The following is a 15,192-nucleotide window of genomic DNA, read 5'->3' as shown; positions in this document are numbered from 1 at the left end:
CTGTGCAAGCAGGTTTGGGAACAAGTTTTGTTGGAGTTAAATACAGCTATCATTTTGAAATTACAGTCCTGGACTTTTCTCTGTCTGTTTGCTCTGAGTGAGTGGTTTCTTTCCTGTCCAGAGAAAGGAGTCAGAGCAAATCCCTTTCTGTTGATAGGGGCCCCATCATGCAGCAGGAGGATGGGCAGAGCTTACAGCTTTGTTTGGGGCATCTTCTGCCCCCCTGAAGGCATCTCCCTGTCACCAGCTATTGGCTTGTACGGAACAGCTTTGGACACGCGATCTGTAGCCTATGTTCCTTTCAGCTTTGTTAGCTCAAAGAATTACTTCAACTTTGTAAGCCTTATGTTTAGTGTAAGGAAGGCAGCTACGCTTTCTGCGGTGTGACTTAGGCTGCAGGTATGGTGTTCTCCGAATTCCAGCCATGTGAATCCGAAGCAGCCCTGAATCCCTTGTCTCTCTGCCTCTTCAAAGCAGCAGAGCTTCTGATCAAGAAAGTCTCATGCTTTCTTCACTGCATTATCTTTGCGTTTTGTTTGGTTTTGATGTACCGATGTCTGTAAAAACTTAGATCTCGTTCTTACAGACTAGGAAGGAAGCCCTAGTGACACCTTCATCCTCTTGCTTTTAAGCAGATTGTGCAGTCTCAGAACTGCATTTCCTAGTTCTTGTCAGCAGTCATTTGACAGGAAAACCTTGTGTGTCTTGATGTGTGTCTTGAAAGGCAAGCCCCTCACACCCTGCTACAAAAGCAAACACTTTTTCCTCTGCTTTCTCTGCTAAATTTCTCTGCTACAAAGGCCTTGGTACTGGTCTCGCACACACCGGTGTAAATCAAAGGGTGATTCCGCTGCACTGGGCTCCACCGGTGTCAAAGGAAGAGCAGAAGGAGTGGGCTTTTGCTTTTTTTGCTTCTAGCAATTTAATAATGCACAGCTGTGGTCTAAGAGTGAGAAAGAGGGGAGACAGTTAACTCTGGGGGAAACTGAAGTCAGAAGTGCATGGATGCATTGCTTTCCCGCAAATCTTTTGTAACAACTGCTCTCCATCTTTCAGTGTGAAGTGGGTCTTTGGCCACTGGCGAGCTCCCTTGTTAAGACAAGGTGTCCTCTGTTCACATAGGTGGGTTAATGATGTCTGCGTTTGCTGAAATGGCAAACCTGGCGTGTGCACAAATTTGAGGACTGGCTGTTCCTCAGGTATTAGTTTCATGTGTATAGGGTTTGCCACAACATCTTGTGCTTAGTGAACGGTTCCTGTTCGAGAAGACTTTTAACACGAGAAGAAATCGTAGCTACAAGTGGTTCTATTTGTTTTGTTAAGAAAACCAAGCACCGAAAGGCTAAATAATCGGCTGTAAATAGCATGGACAGATAGATAGAATGCAGACATGGTGCCATCTGCTTTCTAACTCCAGCGGGGATTTGTTACAAGGCCCACGGTTTGGTTTTTACACGAAGACAAAGTGAGCTTAGACCCTCACAGGTCCTGCGGTCTGGCTAAGCCTGACAGGATGGGAAGGGCAGAACCAGAGGAGCCTGCCTCTAACGTGGCTGGCTGCTTGCTTTTCCTTGGCCGTGCTGTAATGAATCGCGTTTTGTCCTCCTGTAATCCTTACTGTGACCAGGCAAGCAGGGAGGAGAGGATGCGTGGTGAGGCTGGCCTAATTCGTTGCACATACCAAGGGTCTTTGTGTTCCCTCTTTCAGTGCGAGTCTCTTTTTTTTCCCTCCTGCAGAATGCAGGCCTGGTGATCAGCAATTTTCCCTAAGCCAAATTTCCTCAGATCTCTACCATTCTATCTTGTACCAGATTTTCAAGACAACTGTCGTCTTCGTTTCCTATTCTAGCTTTCATTTTATACAGTACTTGGACTGCCCAGTTTCTTCATCCTTTCTTTATTTCTGCCTGGAAGATGAGAGCAAGAGAAAAATAGGAAGAGATTTTATGCTAGGAGACACTAGAAGCTGTCACCACCCCATCTTTGATGGTCTCGGTGCTGCTGGAATGGTTGCGATGGTGCAGCAGTGGCTGTGCTAAAGGTTTTTTAGTACCCCACTTTGCTGGCCCTTGCAAGTACAGATGCGCCTCCAAAGTGAACATCATTGCCTTTACACTTTGGTAAGTAACGATCGTCACTTGTATTCATTTTAGATGCTCAGGGTTTATTGGCTTTGATGCCTACACCCCCAGGTTGTGCTCCTCCACCCTGTGACGAGTATCTCAAGGCCCCATTTAGTGGATGCGGGAGGAATCCGCTGTCCCCGAGGAGCTGCCGTTCCCACCAGGGAGCTGCTCTCTGTGCCTCTCCCCAGACCATGGCCTGTGCTGCTCGGAGTCTTTGCAGGGGTTTGTTTCCCTCTCTTGGCATGGCTTCACGGAGCTGGTGAGAAATAAATGCCTCTTTCCCCTCTTGTGCTGAAAGTTAGTGGTGGCCGGGGCATTCAGCTGGAACGTGGGAGACTTGCTCTGCGATTGCTGTTGCAAAAAGGGCAGAGAAAAAGGGATTGATGCTTGATCTATTGTTTTAACCACAGGGATGCTTTAGGGAAACAAAATTATGCTTTTGTCTCTTTTCTTTCTAAACTGCTGTGTAGGCTTAACCCTGCACATGTAACTATGAGGGAGGAGACAGATGTGGCTTCCCATCAGAGGCTTTCTGACTCTGTAGTCACCATGCGCAGTGGCTGGGCCTTGACCACTGTGCCAAGGAGTCCAGTAGTGGCAAATCTAGCCTGAAAGCTGGAGGCTGCAACCTCTTCACCTCTTTGCAGACTTAAGTCTAGATATTTTGACAACCTGTGATGTCTCCTTGGGGTGCTCGGCTGTGAACCACAGGCTCGAACACGTCCTCAGTTTCCCCATCTGTGTCCCTACAGAGCCAGCGCCTCCCCACTACAGCTCCCGGGAGGAGCAGCGTTCAGCAAAGGCTGATGCTGCGGTGGAGATGGGAGGCGGATGAAGTGAAGGGTGAAGGTGTTCATTTCTAGCGTTGGCTGCAGCTCCCAGTGCAAGCCCCAGGAGGCATCGCTGGGGACCGATGAGCACGCGCTGATCTTGTTCCAAGTGACTTAGGGCATGATGTGGTTAACTGAAGAGCAGGCACGGAGCCAGATGGGAAATGAGCTCACGCCGTGCCTTACAGGGCAGCAAGGAAGAGCAGGGAGCTGATGACAGGCTTGTGACTAGTCTCAGTTTCAATTTTATGTGGCTTTACTTGAAAGTTTCCGTGTGTGACCAGATGGTGGCTTGTGTCACAAGCATATGGGATTTTTGGAGTCACAAGGCTGCTGTAGCTGGTACTGCCGAGCTGGCTGCTTCAGCGAGGTTTCGTCCTTGTCCCACGGCACCTCGCGGGGCTTCGGCCGGGCGGCCGCGGGCCAGCTCGGTGACACTGCCCCGGCGCGGGGCCGGCCGATGGCGGTGGGCGTCCGGCATGAGCTGGAAGCGGCTGTACCAGCTGCAGAGCGGTCACGTCGCACGCCGTCATCTCAGTTCTCCTCGCAGCTATGCCACAAGTGTGGAAATCCTGAGGATTCGTGCCCAGAAATGAGTCGCAAGAATTACCCTCGCGAGGCAGCGACTGCGGCAGGGCAGAGCCGCTCTGCTCTTGCTCGGGGTTGCTCTTTCCTTTCCCCTGGTCCCTGGGCACACGGACATCCCCTCTGTCGTCTCCAAAGAAGTAGAGTACTGCCATCCAGAAAAGCACTTTAGCAGCAGACTACATAATGCTAGTTATTATTACTAGAAATAACAGTCAAGTAGGAGCAAACCTACAATTACATTTAAATTCACCTACTCTTTTTTTTTTTTTTTTCCTCTGGGAAAGGCTATTTAAGGGCTTGTTTTACACAGAGACAACTCTTAACACCAAACAAGCCTACATTTCTTTCTCCAAAATACCCATGCCCTGTTAGCAGAGCCACAGTCCAGCTTACAAAACTAAATATTTACTAAATATTTAATAATACTAATTAAATATGTAATAATAAATAATAAAGATAATATTATGTATAAATAATAAATAAATAATGATAACTAAATATTTAGTTGTTTGGGATTTTTTCACCCTATTTACTAAGGAATTAGCTTAGAATCCAGCTTCAAAATGGGAACTGCAGAGTTTTAAGAAGTCTGGCAACTGCAATAATTAAAAACAAGAGAAAATTGGCATCTTATGTGTGTGTATATATATATGTTATATATATAATATACAAATGTACGTGTATGTGTGTGTATACACACATATATCAAAGAAAAAAAAAAAATGGAAGTTTTGCCTAAGATGTGCCCAGGTGGCTGCAGATAAGCAGAATGTGAACCTTTCATTTAAATTTCAGCCCTACCTGCAATAAAACCCCTCTGGGAGGGGAAGGCTGTCTTGCCTTTCCTTCGCTGTGGGGGTTTGGGACCGGCTGCCTCCCCAGCCCCCCGGCTGCGCTGAGCTCCGCAGGACAGGGCCCTGGGGTGGGGAAACGGCCTCTGCTCTGGCTCGTCCCCTTTGTGTTGAAGAATTTGGATTTTACTGGGCTGAAAGGGAAAAGGTGGCTGTGACTGCTGCTGGCAGGGCAGGCAGGGCCCCGAGTTAGGGGTGAGCTGGCTCTGGTAATGTCCAGAGAGTATGTAACAAAAAATAAAAGAAAAAATAACATTAATATGCTATAATATGCTATATCCACTGACTTGTGTTTGTGCTGGGCCTGGCCTAGCAGGTGATCCTGCAGAAGGACGACCAGGTTACTGGGTTACTTTGCTCAGAGAAGCCAGGAGAAAGCCCTAGCTCGGTACATCAGCACGCCGAGGGCAAACCTGTCGCTACAGCATCCTTCAAAGCATCCGCTTGGCCCACAAGGGATGTTTCACCAGTGAAAACTTAGATACCTTTGAGGTTTTGTTTTGTTTGTTTGTTTTTTTAAAAAAGAGGAGGAAAGAAGGCAAAACCTGCACAAATTCAGAGCCGTTAAGCACAGCCACCCCTTGTGCACCCCACTGCTGCCCCACCGTCCCCCCACCCGCAGGCCGGAGACGCCCGTAGGGGAATCGCACTCCCATTTATCTCCGCATTTCCTCAGTACTTCATCCAGCAGCTTTTGAGGAAAACACGTGTTTAACTGTCACCTTATCAGTGCGGAGAAGCTAGCAGATTTGAATTACGTTGTGTAAATATTTGAAACATGAAGGATTAAAGAATTATCAGTAGGCAGCCAGAGAAAGTAACCTCAGTTAAAAAAAAAAGCAGACAAGGATGTAATTGATTTATAACACAGAAATAATCTGAAGGGACTAAGGAAGATTCAGAAAAGGCTAAAAGCCCCACAGCTCCTGCGTTTTGGAAACAGATACAGTTTTTCTGTCTACCAGGTTTTCCTTCAGCTCTTTTGCGCCCTGGGCGCTCTCCTTTTCCTCCTGAAGTGAAGGGGTTTCAGCCTTCCCCTTGGTACCTAGTACGTACGTTGCAGGAGAAATGATATTTTGGCCTGATGTTATTTTCCATGGTTACAGTTAATTCTGTTTATTCCTCGGTTCAGCTTATGATTTGGCTATTGTTTAAGATTTGCAATTTCAGAAGACTAAACTCCTAGACAGAAAGGACTATTTGGTGCAAACAACACGAAGAATTTGAGGACTTCAAAATAACAGAGACCTGGAATCTTGTAAACTCAAGGGTGTTAATACTGTCAGGAATTTGCACTGAAAAGAGAGAGAGAAAATTCTCCCTACGAAACTCCCGGCTCCATCATGGGGTTGTTTAGCCTGGAGAAGAGGAGGCTGAGAGGAGACCTTATTGCTCTCTACATCTACCTGAAAGGAGGTTGTAGCAAGGTGGGGGTCGGTCTCTTCTCCCAATTAATAAGCGATAGGACGAGAAGAAATAGCCTCAAGCTGCGCCAGGGGAGGTTTAAGTTGGATATTAGGAAAAATTTCTTCACCGAAAGGGTGGTCGGGCACTGGAAGAGGCTGCCCAGGGAAGTGGTTGAGTCTCCATCCCTGGAGGTATTTAAAGCACAGATAGATGTGGTGCTCGAGGACATGGTATAGATGGACTTGGCAGCGCTAGGTTAACGGTTGGACTCAATGATCTTAAGGGTCTTTTCCAACCTTGATGATTCTATGATTCAAGCAGGCTCTTTCTCCAGTGCCCTCCCTTGCACACCCTGTGCGGGTAGGAAAATACCTGGCTAACAAGTTTGGCCAGCACTGAAGTGAAGGGGCTTTTAAAAAAAAAAAACCAACCAACCACCCACCCAACCCACCCACCCCCAAAAAACAAAACAAAAAAAACCCACGGAAGGCTCAGCCTCCATCCTTCACAGCAAGTAAGGCTCCTACGCACAAGCACTTTGGGGACAGGCAGAAATGAATATTTTATGTCTGGAGCTGTGCTTTGCAGAGCCCAGAACAGGGCAGCAGGGTGCTGCTGGGGAGGCAGGGAGCTCCTCAGCCCTCCCCTGTCCTCCTCCCACCCCTCCTCTGCCCCCAAGCCCCCTCTAGACTCTACATAAACCTTTAACTAATATGAATTGAAAACAGGCGAGATGTTTTTGTGATCCAGATCAAAGCGATGCTGTTCTCAAACAGGCACTGAAGGATTTAGCACCAACAAGGAAAAGGACATCCCCGTATACTGCAAAGTTTAATTTGTTTCTACATGATTTTATCTTGACCAAATCTAAAATTTAAAATATGCATTTAGAGAAATAATCAGTAATTTGTCAGAGTTTGTCAATACCTTTCGAAATATATTGAGCCAGCTACAATCAGAACGTGAATTAAGTCTTCCACCTGCAATTTCAGTAAAATTAACTACTCCAGTTACCAGCCTTGCGCAAGCTGGTCTGAGATACGATTGAAAAACCCTGGGACAGCAGCCTGAGCAGAGCCCTTTATATTCCAGCCTAAAATATTCACCTAGGGAAACAAAACCGAGCAAGAAATTACTTGGCTATAGCTGCTCTGGCTGTGCTGCTCCATTTCCCTACGCGGACCCCAGCTTTGTTGTATCCGCGTCCCCCCATACCTCACCACAGACATTTTTGGAATATTTCTGTGTACTAAAAGCCCTCCGGACTCCCAAAGCTGAAAAGGAAATTAAGTTTCAATCTTCCAGCTCCCCACTGCCTGCTTTCAGCAATAAAACTCAAAACAGATTAAATAAGGCTGATATTCTAGCCTAGTTTTCTGCCTTCAGCTAGCTGCATCACCATGGCAGTATGCTTTCACACTTCTGTATAAACATCAGGAGCATTACAGGACAGTATGGAAAGAGTTAAGGACAGCCGTAGAAGTTGCTTAAAGAAATGAGCAGTCAGAAGACAAATACAGTTCTCAACTATTAACATTTATTAAAAGTTTGACCAAAGTAGTTTTATTCCCAAGTTTTGTTTACAAAAGTCTAACAATTCCCCCAGGTAGTCAAAGATTAATAAAAGAACCGAGATGGCATTTGTGTTAGTGCATAGAAAGCAAAACTGCTCTACAATAGTTAAAAAAAAAAACAACAAAAAAAAAAATCAGAATTTGTGTATAATTGAGGTTTTAAAAACTTGAAAGCAATTGCTAGTATCACAGGCAGAGCGATCACAAGCATGTTTTTACTGTGTATAATGTAAAGTTATTAGCTGCAATACTGTCTCTCTCCCCTTCTCCTGCGGCGGCAGAACTGCCCCCTCTGCCCCAAACTGGGAAGCTGACTCTTGCACCTCATCAGCCAGGCAATTTAACACCAAACATCTTCCCGGCAGCTTTTGCACTTGCCACACTTTGCACTTTTTCTAATCTATGCACCGCTGATCAGAAGAAAACAGCCCCCTGAAACAGCCGCCCAGCCTGCCTTCAGCCGCTGCCCGCCCTTCAGCTCCCGCTGCTTGGGACCAGAGCCACGTCCAACGCCCGACGCTACTTCAAACCTTACGGTGCCTTAAGGCTTCAGTCTGAGTCAGTTGCTTATTACAAGCTTATTTCCGAACTGTAATTGAGCACGTACAGCCAGCCGAAGACAACGCCGCGCAAAGAGCACGGAGGAACTGCAAACAGACTGGCCGTTGCGTATCCAGGCCGCCGCCGGCCAAGCCAAACATCCTGCACCTACACAGGAGCGCCGAAGAAACCGAACAAACGCAGAGCTGCGCCGCAGTTCGTGCCAAAGCTGGTTTTCTTTTCATCCCAATTACAACCGTGCACTTTGCTGAACCAGTCTGACCAGCCTCTTGGAAAAAAAAAGTCAGCGGTCTAACTGAAAAGCATGCAAAGGTTTGGCAAGATCCTTGAGCTTTATTATGGCAACGGTACCTCTGCCTCGGTTTTGAAGTGACGTACTTCCTGCTGCCTTGGGGATACCAGCACACCTTTAGAAGCACAACTGAAGAATCACAATCAGATTCCTTTACTAAATTCCAGTCTTCTACAGAGATTGAAGCGCTCTAGCCCTCGCTTCCACCGTACTCGGTACACCTATACCTTCAAAAAGCGTATAATGCTCCCAGGTTTTACTGTAGTTAAGACACAGAAGGTGAGCAGAAAAAGAAGAAAGATCCAGCCAAAGCAAACAAAGAACATGAAAATAAGTAACAGCAGTTCCAGGTTATCCAAGCAGTACAGATATGTTGAGAGTTCCTGCAGAGCAAGCACATAGCTGAAGGAAAGGAAAACAAACGAGAGAATACAGCTGTTACAGACAGAACAAACAGACTGGTGTCATGGAACAATAACCCTTCAAAGACACTGCATTCTTTTTGAACTGAGGTGGGGACGCTGTGGGGAAATCGTGTTAAAGGTTAGTAAAACAGCTGCATCATTATGCAAGCCACATCTGATTATCCATTAACTGCTTGTCTCGATTTACCAATTCAAAGCAAGACTTAAATGGGGATTCCAGAATGTAATTAATTACAGCTGGTATTTCTTACAGCCCAAAATGTTGTACTTGGATTATTGATCTAGTAATTAATAGTCATCTTCTGGACTCGTTACCCAATTCGACTTCAATTGACTGATCCAAATCTTCAACCCCATTATGACAGCAACAAGCACGGGGTCCCGCCCCGTCGCTGCGTGCCGACATCGCAGCGTGCGTGGACCCCGTCGTCGCTCTGGGGAAGGCACCAGGACCTGCTCCCAGCGGGCGCCCTGGAAACATCCTCGACCCAAAGCTCAGGAATTCAAGACCACCGAGCGGGAGAGGTGCAAGCACCACCCTGTTGGAAGTCAGTGGAAACGCCCGCTGGTTTCTCTCTCAGGTTTGCTCTTGAAATAAAAACTGAGCAAGATGCCATTATGTTGGGCCGTTCAGAGATTGCCCTGACAAGCATCAAAGCCTCCTTCTGAGCAAAAATTTAATTTAGCTACTGGATGTCTTACTATATATATTAGAAAATATTTAGATGTGTTTCATCTTGAAAGATGCTACATAACAGTTAACCAGTTCCCCGGAAAAAAAAAATCTGTTTCTGCCGGCAATCAGAAAAATCTGTGTCCAAGACTTATGGGAAACCCGACACTCGATTCTTTGTTTATGCTTTGTCAAGGCTACATGTCTTTTTGCTCACACTGTTTCTTCTTCCCAATATAAAGTTTTCTTGGTTTACTCACAGAATGCACCACAATACTGCAACTGTTACCTAGTATTTGTGCTATCCAATCTGAAACCATCTTTAAAGAAGAAAGCACCACAGAAGTAATTTTTTTTTTAAGGCTTATATCAGTTACAACTAAACCTGCAGCTGAATTTTGCTCTACTTTTCAGAAACAACAAATTTGAGTATTTGCTTTGCAACTTCTGAACATACTCAAGTAACATTCATCCTTTCTGATCCCACCAGGACTGTATATAGGTTTTGCTATAAACTTAACATTAACCCAAAGAACACACAGACGTAGCGTTGAACTTCTGTTTTAATGGTCTCAAATTCTGTGACAGATTTTTTTGGTCAAGTTTCCATTTTAAAAAATTTATCGATTTTAAAGACTAATAACTTAAACTGCCACGAAACAAATGGTCCACAAACATTCCTTTCCTTCTGAAGCTTTTACGATGCATTGTAATCATTAACCAGTCTTTTACTATTAAACTTAAATGGCCAATTGAGACAAACAGTTCTGAGACCGTTCTTCCACCACTGATTAAGACTGAGGTGGCAGCTGATGTACAGAATTTTCATTTAGCCTTCTGGGCCTTCTGGGCAGACTTTGTGACCTTGCCGGCTCCACCAGCCTTCTTGTCAACTGCCTTGATGACACCAACAGCAACCGTCTGTCTCATGTCACGCACAGCAAAACGACCTGGAAACAAAAACAGGTTTTATGACTTTTGCCTAGGGCGCCGTACTCGCAGCGTGATCTGCGCAGCGGCAACGCGCAACTTGGGGTGAGCGGGCAAATACCACTCTAGGACAGTAAACTGCATGAGATCGGGAAAGAGATACAGAACGATCAGAAGTGCTGAAGTTTTGGTTCCACTTTGATGTTTCTATTGAAGTCACAGCTTTTAATAGCATTTTACAGAACACACTACATCCCGATACCAGAAACCAAGGAGTGTCTTTTCCAGAGATCAGGATTAACCAATTTTTATGTTATGAGATGCCTTACCCAGAGGAGGATAATCAGAGAAGCTCTCAACACACATGGGTTTGCCAGGGATCATATCAACGATGGCAGCATCTCCAGATTTCAGGAACTTGGGGCCATCCTCCAGCTTCTTGCCGGAACGACGATCAATCTTCTCTTTCAGCTCAGCGAATTTGCAGGCAATGTGAGCAGTATGGCAATCCAGCACAGGCGCGTAACCAGCGCTGATTTGGCCAGGGTGGTTCAGGATAATAACCTAGAAAACCAAGAAAGCTACGTTATCGCTGGGATAATTTTGAACACTGATGTGTCTTAAAAGAGCCAGGGTTTTCCCGTGATTTGCTTCAAGCAAATACAACTCAGAACACAACTCTCTGTCGCTTTATAGCGTAGCCTACTAGTTATCAAAGAACAAGACTCTAGTATTTCACAATCCAGAGCTACATTTCAAACATCTTCCAACAGCTGCAAAAATTACCTGTGCAGTGAAGCCGGCAGCTTCCATTGGAGGATCGTTCTTGCTGTCACCAGCAACGTTGCCACGGCGAACATCTTTCACAGACACGTTCTTAACATTGAAGCCAACGTTATCACCAGGCAGAGCTTCGCTCAGGGCTTCGTGGTGCATCTCAACAGATTTTACTTCAGTTGTAACGTTGACAGGGGCAAATGTAACCACCATGCCTGGCTTCAGAACACCAGTTTCCACACGACCAACTGGTACAGTACCAATGCCTGCAGAAGAGAAGCAACGTTAGTAATTCAGATCAATGAATATATGCCCTTACAGAGGAAAACACTCGAGTGTTCTACATTTTCCACTTGAAAAAAACAGCTCTCAGGCAAACACCTGCATTTCTGTCCCATACGTTAGCTGCTGCTGGCAAGTGAGAAGCGTTACAGAGAACACATACCGCCAATTTTGTAGACATCTTGAAGAGGCAGACGCAGAGGTTTGTCAGTTGGACGAGTTGGTGGCAGGATACAGTCCAAAGCTTCAAGGAGGGTGGTTCCACTGGCATTGCCATCCTTTCGGGTAACCTTCCATCCCTTGAACCAGGGCATCTGTAACAAAAAAAAAAAAAAAAAAAAGCTCAGACATGAACCGTCTGCCAATTTTAACAGCACAAGGCTAGAGAAGACAAAGTGGCATATCTTAGTATTATCTTGCTATGCTACTGTGGAGTAAGAATTTGTGAAGTGCTGGGATTTGATTTTTGATCTTGGCACTTCCAAACATAACTATTTAAAAAAAAAGAAAGGGGCATTTTACTATTGCATAATTTATCTCAATAATGCTCCTAGTTTCATTTCTTAATATAAACAAATATCAAACCTACGTTAGAGCTCGGCTCCAACATGTTGTCTCCGTTCCAACCAGAAATTGGCACAAAAGCTACGGTGTCTGGGTTGTAGCCGATTTTCTTGATGTAAGTGCTGACTTCTTTGACAATCTCTTCATATCTCTTCTGGCTGTAAGGTGGCTCGGTGGAATCCATCTTGTTGACACCAACAATCAGCTGTTTCACACCCAGGGTGTAGGCCAGAAGGGCATGCTCACGGGTCTGCCCGTTCTTGGAAATACCAGCCTCAAACTCACCAACACCAGCAGCAACAATCAGGACAGCACAATCAGCCTTTGAAGAAAAAGAAAAAAAAACCCTCACTCATTATAATGCTTGCACACGTGTCAAAGTATTAGGGGAACCCCCCTAACCACCAAGGAACAACCTGCCTGAACTCCCAAAATCCTTAGTTCTATTTACATACCTGAGAAGTTCCAGTAATCATGTTCTTAATGAAGTCTCTGTGTCCAGGAGCATCAATGATGGTGACGTAGTATTTGCTCGTTTCAAATTTCCACAGGGAAATATCAATAGTAATACCACGCTCACGTTCAGCTTTCAGCTTGTCCAGGACCCAGGCATATTTGAAGGAACCTTTGCCCATCTATGGATTAAAAAAACAAACAAACAAACAAACCCTGTGTTTTATTTCCCCCTACTTTTTTTTAAAAACACGTATTTACATTTACTTCAGAAAGATCACACACTGGCGAAAGAGCAAAATCTAAAAATAGTAAGTGGTTTAATACTGAAAAATGTTGCTGCTTGTACAACGAGCAACAAGATACACTTGGCACTACTAGTGAGAGATGCCAACTGTTTTCTGTTATTTAACCTGTTGACAGTTTAGCCCTCTTGACAACTTGTTAATTGCACTAACACATCTTTAAGATAGATCTCTTAAGCCTAAGCCCTACTATCAAGTGTCCTCTACAAATTTAAGTTCTCTTACTAATGCAATCCCTGCGATAATCAACATCGTAACTGTCACTCAGCCTAATATCCACTACATTTCATTCCGTGATGTGCTCGAGACCTATGCTGTTATTACACAGAAAAAACAGAAAAAGGGTATAATCAACAAATAAGATTTTCTACAGGTTCAAACACCAAAATCCACAATTTCCCATTTTCAGAAGTAAATCTTATCAGAGCAACTTCTTTAATTTTATCCTCAACTACATGTAGGCAAAGACTTGAAGCTGGGAACTCCACTGAAGTCCCGATTCCACACATAATTATGCAGATAGAGCTTTAGACTACCTTTTCTTTTCCCTCGTTCCCACTTCACAATTCGAGCTTTGCCAACTAACACAATGGCGGATTCAACACTTTAGCACTTGTTCAACTACGGGGACAACTGCAACCCAACTGCCGCCCTGTGGCCACAGAACACTTGCGCACTCCTTCAGCCACTGGGACAGTTGCAGCCGAAGTGCCTCCCTGCGGCCGCACAACAGCCTGCAACTTCACTTTCGCGACTCAACCTCTCTTTATTCGCCCCCGCACCACGGAAATTTTGCTGGATGCCCCAGGCCCACTCACCTCAGCAGCTTCCTTCTCGAACTTCTCGATGGTCCTCTTGTCGATACCACCGCATTTGTAGATGAGGTGGCCGGTGGTGGTGGACTTGCCGGAATCGACGTGGCCGATGACGACGATGTTGATGTGGGTCTTCTCCTTTCCCATTTCGGGTGTTAGTTAGGGTCTTTCTTTCGGCAAAAGAGAATCGACACCTGCAAGTTCCCAGAAAAACTCCAGTTACGCCTCGAGCGCCGCCGCCCTCCCCGGGCCGCCGGCGGGGACCGGGCCGAGGGGGCAGGAGGCCGCCGCGGGCGGCGATGGCGGCGCCGCGTGCGGGGCGGCCCGGGGAGGCCCGGCCGGGATGGAGGCCCCGGCCCCGCCCCGCCGGGGGAGGGGAGGGGCGGCGCGGGCGGGAGCCGGCCGGGGGCCCCCGCCGAGCGCCCCTCGCCTCGCCCCCTCCCCGCGCCGCCGCCGGGCTCGAGTTACCCGCGGCGGCCGGGGAGCGGGGCGGCGGCGCGGCGGGGCCGCCGGGGAGCGCGGAGGGCGGGGCCGCCCCGCTCCTTTGTGTGACGCACCCCGCCCGGGCCGCCGCGTCCTCCATTTTGTGGAGCTGGCGGCAGGCAGGAAAGGCGAGCGGCCATTTTTCTACGCGTGCCCCGTCCCCTCCCCCCTCCCCCGCCGCCGCCCGCCACGCACCGCGCCTCCCGTCGCCACGGGCCTACCGCCGCCCGCGCGGCCGGGGGCAGGCGGCCCGGCGCCTCGCAGCCCACGCCGGCATGGCCACGCCGCTCCCCGGGCCCCAGCCCGGGGCCTCGGGGGATCAAGGGGGTCGGGGTGAGGAGGGGGATCGAAGGGGACGAAGCGTCGCCATCTCTCCGGCGTGCACTCTCCCGCCTGCCCGGTTCCCCCGCCCCTCCTTCCTTCCCCCCCCCGGCCCCCATCCCCCAGCGCACCGCTCCGCGGCGGCTGGCGGGCGGGCGGACACGCCCTGGCTCAACACTCACCGGGCCCCCGGGGTTCACGGCCCCCCGGCCCGGCCTTGCCCCGGCCCCTCCCCCGGCCCCGGCCTGCCCCGCGCGGACGCGCCTCACCTGCACGGCGGCGGCAAACCCGGAGCGAAAAAGACCGACGGCGTGAACGCCGCCCCTTATATACCCTGCGCGGGGGCGGGGCCTAGGGGACACGTCACCGCTCCCGGCGGCCCCGCGGCCCCGCCCCGCAGCCCCGCCCGGGCGGCCGCGCGGGCAGGGGGCGGTCCCGCCGCCGCTGAGGCGGCCCCGCGCGGCCGGGCCCTCTCCCGCCCGTGCGGGGAGCGGGGCCGGCTCCTCCGTCCCTCCGGTGCCCGCGGCGTGCTGTGGCGGCAGCGGCGGTGGGGCGGTGCGGGGCTGAGCGGGGGAAGGGGAGAGGTGACCCCTTCCCGCGCAGGGATCGACGGCGGCGAGGCGAACCGAGGGGAGCGGGCTGCGGCTCCGAGGTGGGGCGGAGCGGCGGCCCCCGGCGCTCGGTCAGGGCCAGCGGCTGAGGACGGGCACCGCAGCGGAGCTGGAGGCGGCGGGGAGGAGAAGGCGCCGCGCGTTGCATCGCGGCCCGGTCCAGGGGGATGCAGCAGCTGAGGAAAGTCCCTGGGGAAGAGCCCCAGGCAAATTAATTATGTTCCTTATTAGGGACACAAAAGAACTCCACGGGTGAGATTAGAAATGTTCAGCTGGTGACGCTGACTCGCCTCCATTTGTTCCCTGCTTAAGATCATGGAATGC

General features: G+C 48.7%; 1 protein-coding gene across 2 annotated transcripts; it reads right to left on the bottom strand.

Moving 5' to 3' along the window:
* Positions 1 to 9,872: 9,872 nt before the first annotated feature.
* EEF1A1 (eukaryotic translation elongation factor 1 alpha 1) lies at positions 9,873 to 14,614 on the bottom strand. Of its 2 annotated transcripts, none has more exons than XM_082307152.1 (8): positions 14,527 to 14,614; positions 13,457 to 13,647; positions 12,336 to 12,515; positions 11,906 to 12,202; positions 11,480 to 11,630; positions 11,044 to 11,300; positions 10,587 to 10,821; positions 9,873 to 10,277 (listed from the first exon to the last, which is right to left on the bottom strand). In XM_082307152.1, exons 2-8 carry the CDS (start codon positions 13,598 to 13,600, stop codon positions 10,153 to 10,155), a joined length of 1,389 nt encoding a protein of 462 aa, XP_082163278.1. In that variant the 5' UTR covers positions 13,601 to 13,647; positions 14,527 to 14,614; the 3' UTR covers positions 9,873 to 10,152. The 2 variants fall into 2 exon arrangements, with proteins under 2 accessions (XP_082163278.1, XP_082163279.1); XM_082307153.1 differs by lacking the exon at positions 14,527 to 14,614 and adding an exon at positions 14,440 to 14,526.
* Positions 14,615 to 15,192: the final 578 nt, after the last annotated feature.

The sequence above is a fragment of the Platalea leucorodia genome (assembly GCF_965183815.1).
Source record: "Platalea leucorodia genome assembly, chromosome: 3".
Taxonomy (NCBI): Eukaryota; Metazoa; Chordata; class Aves; order Pelecaniformes; family Threskiornithidae; genus Platalea; species Platalea leucorodia.
Note: the sequence above shows the minus strand (reverse complement) of the source record. Positions and strands in the feature narration are given on the sequence as shown.

Excerpts from the sequence above, each read along its gene's own strand:
- EEF1A1 (XM_082307152.1), bottom strand. The coding sequence starts at position 13,600 with ATGGGAAAGGAGAAGACCCACATCAACATCGTCGTCATCGGCCACGTC. Across the intron at positions 12,516-13,456 it reads TCGAGAAGGAAGCTGCTGAG|ATGGGCAAAGGTTCCTTCAA; the intron begins GTGAGTGGGCCT and ends TTTAATCCATAG. Across the intron at positions 10,278-10,586 it reads CTCTGATTATCCTCCTCTGG|GTCGTTTTGCTGTGCGTGAC; the intron begins GTAAGGCATCTC and ends TTTTGTTTCCAG.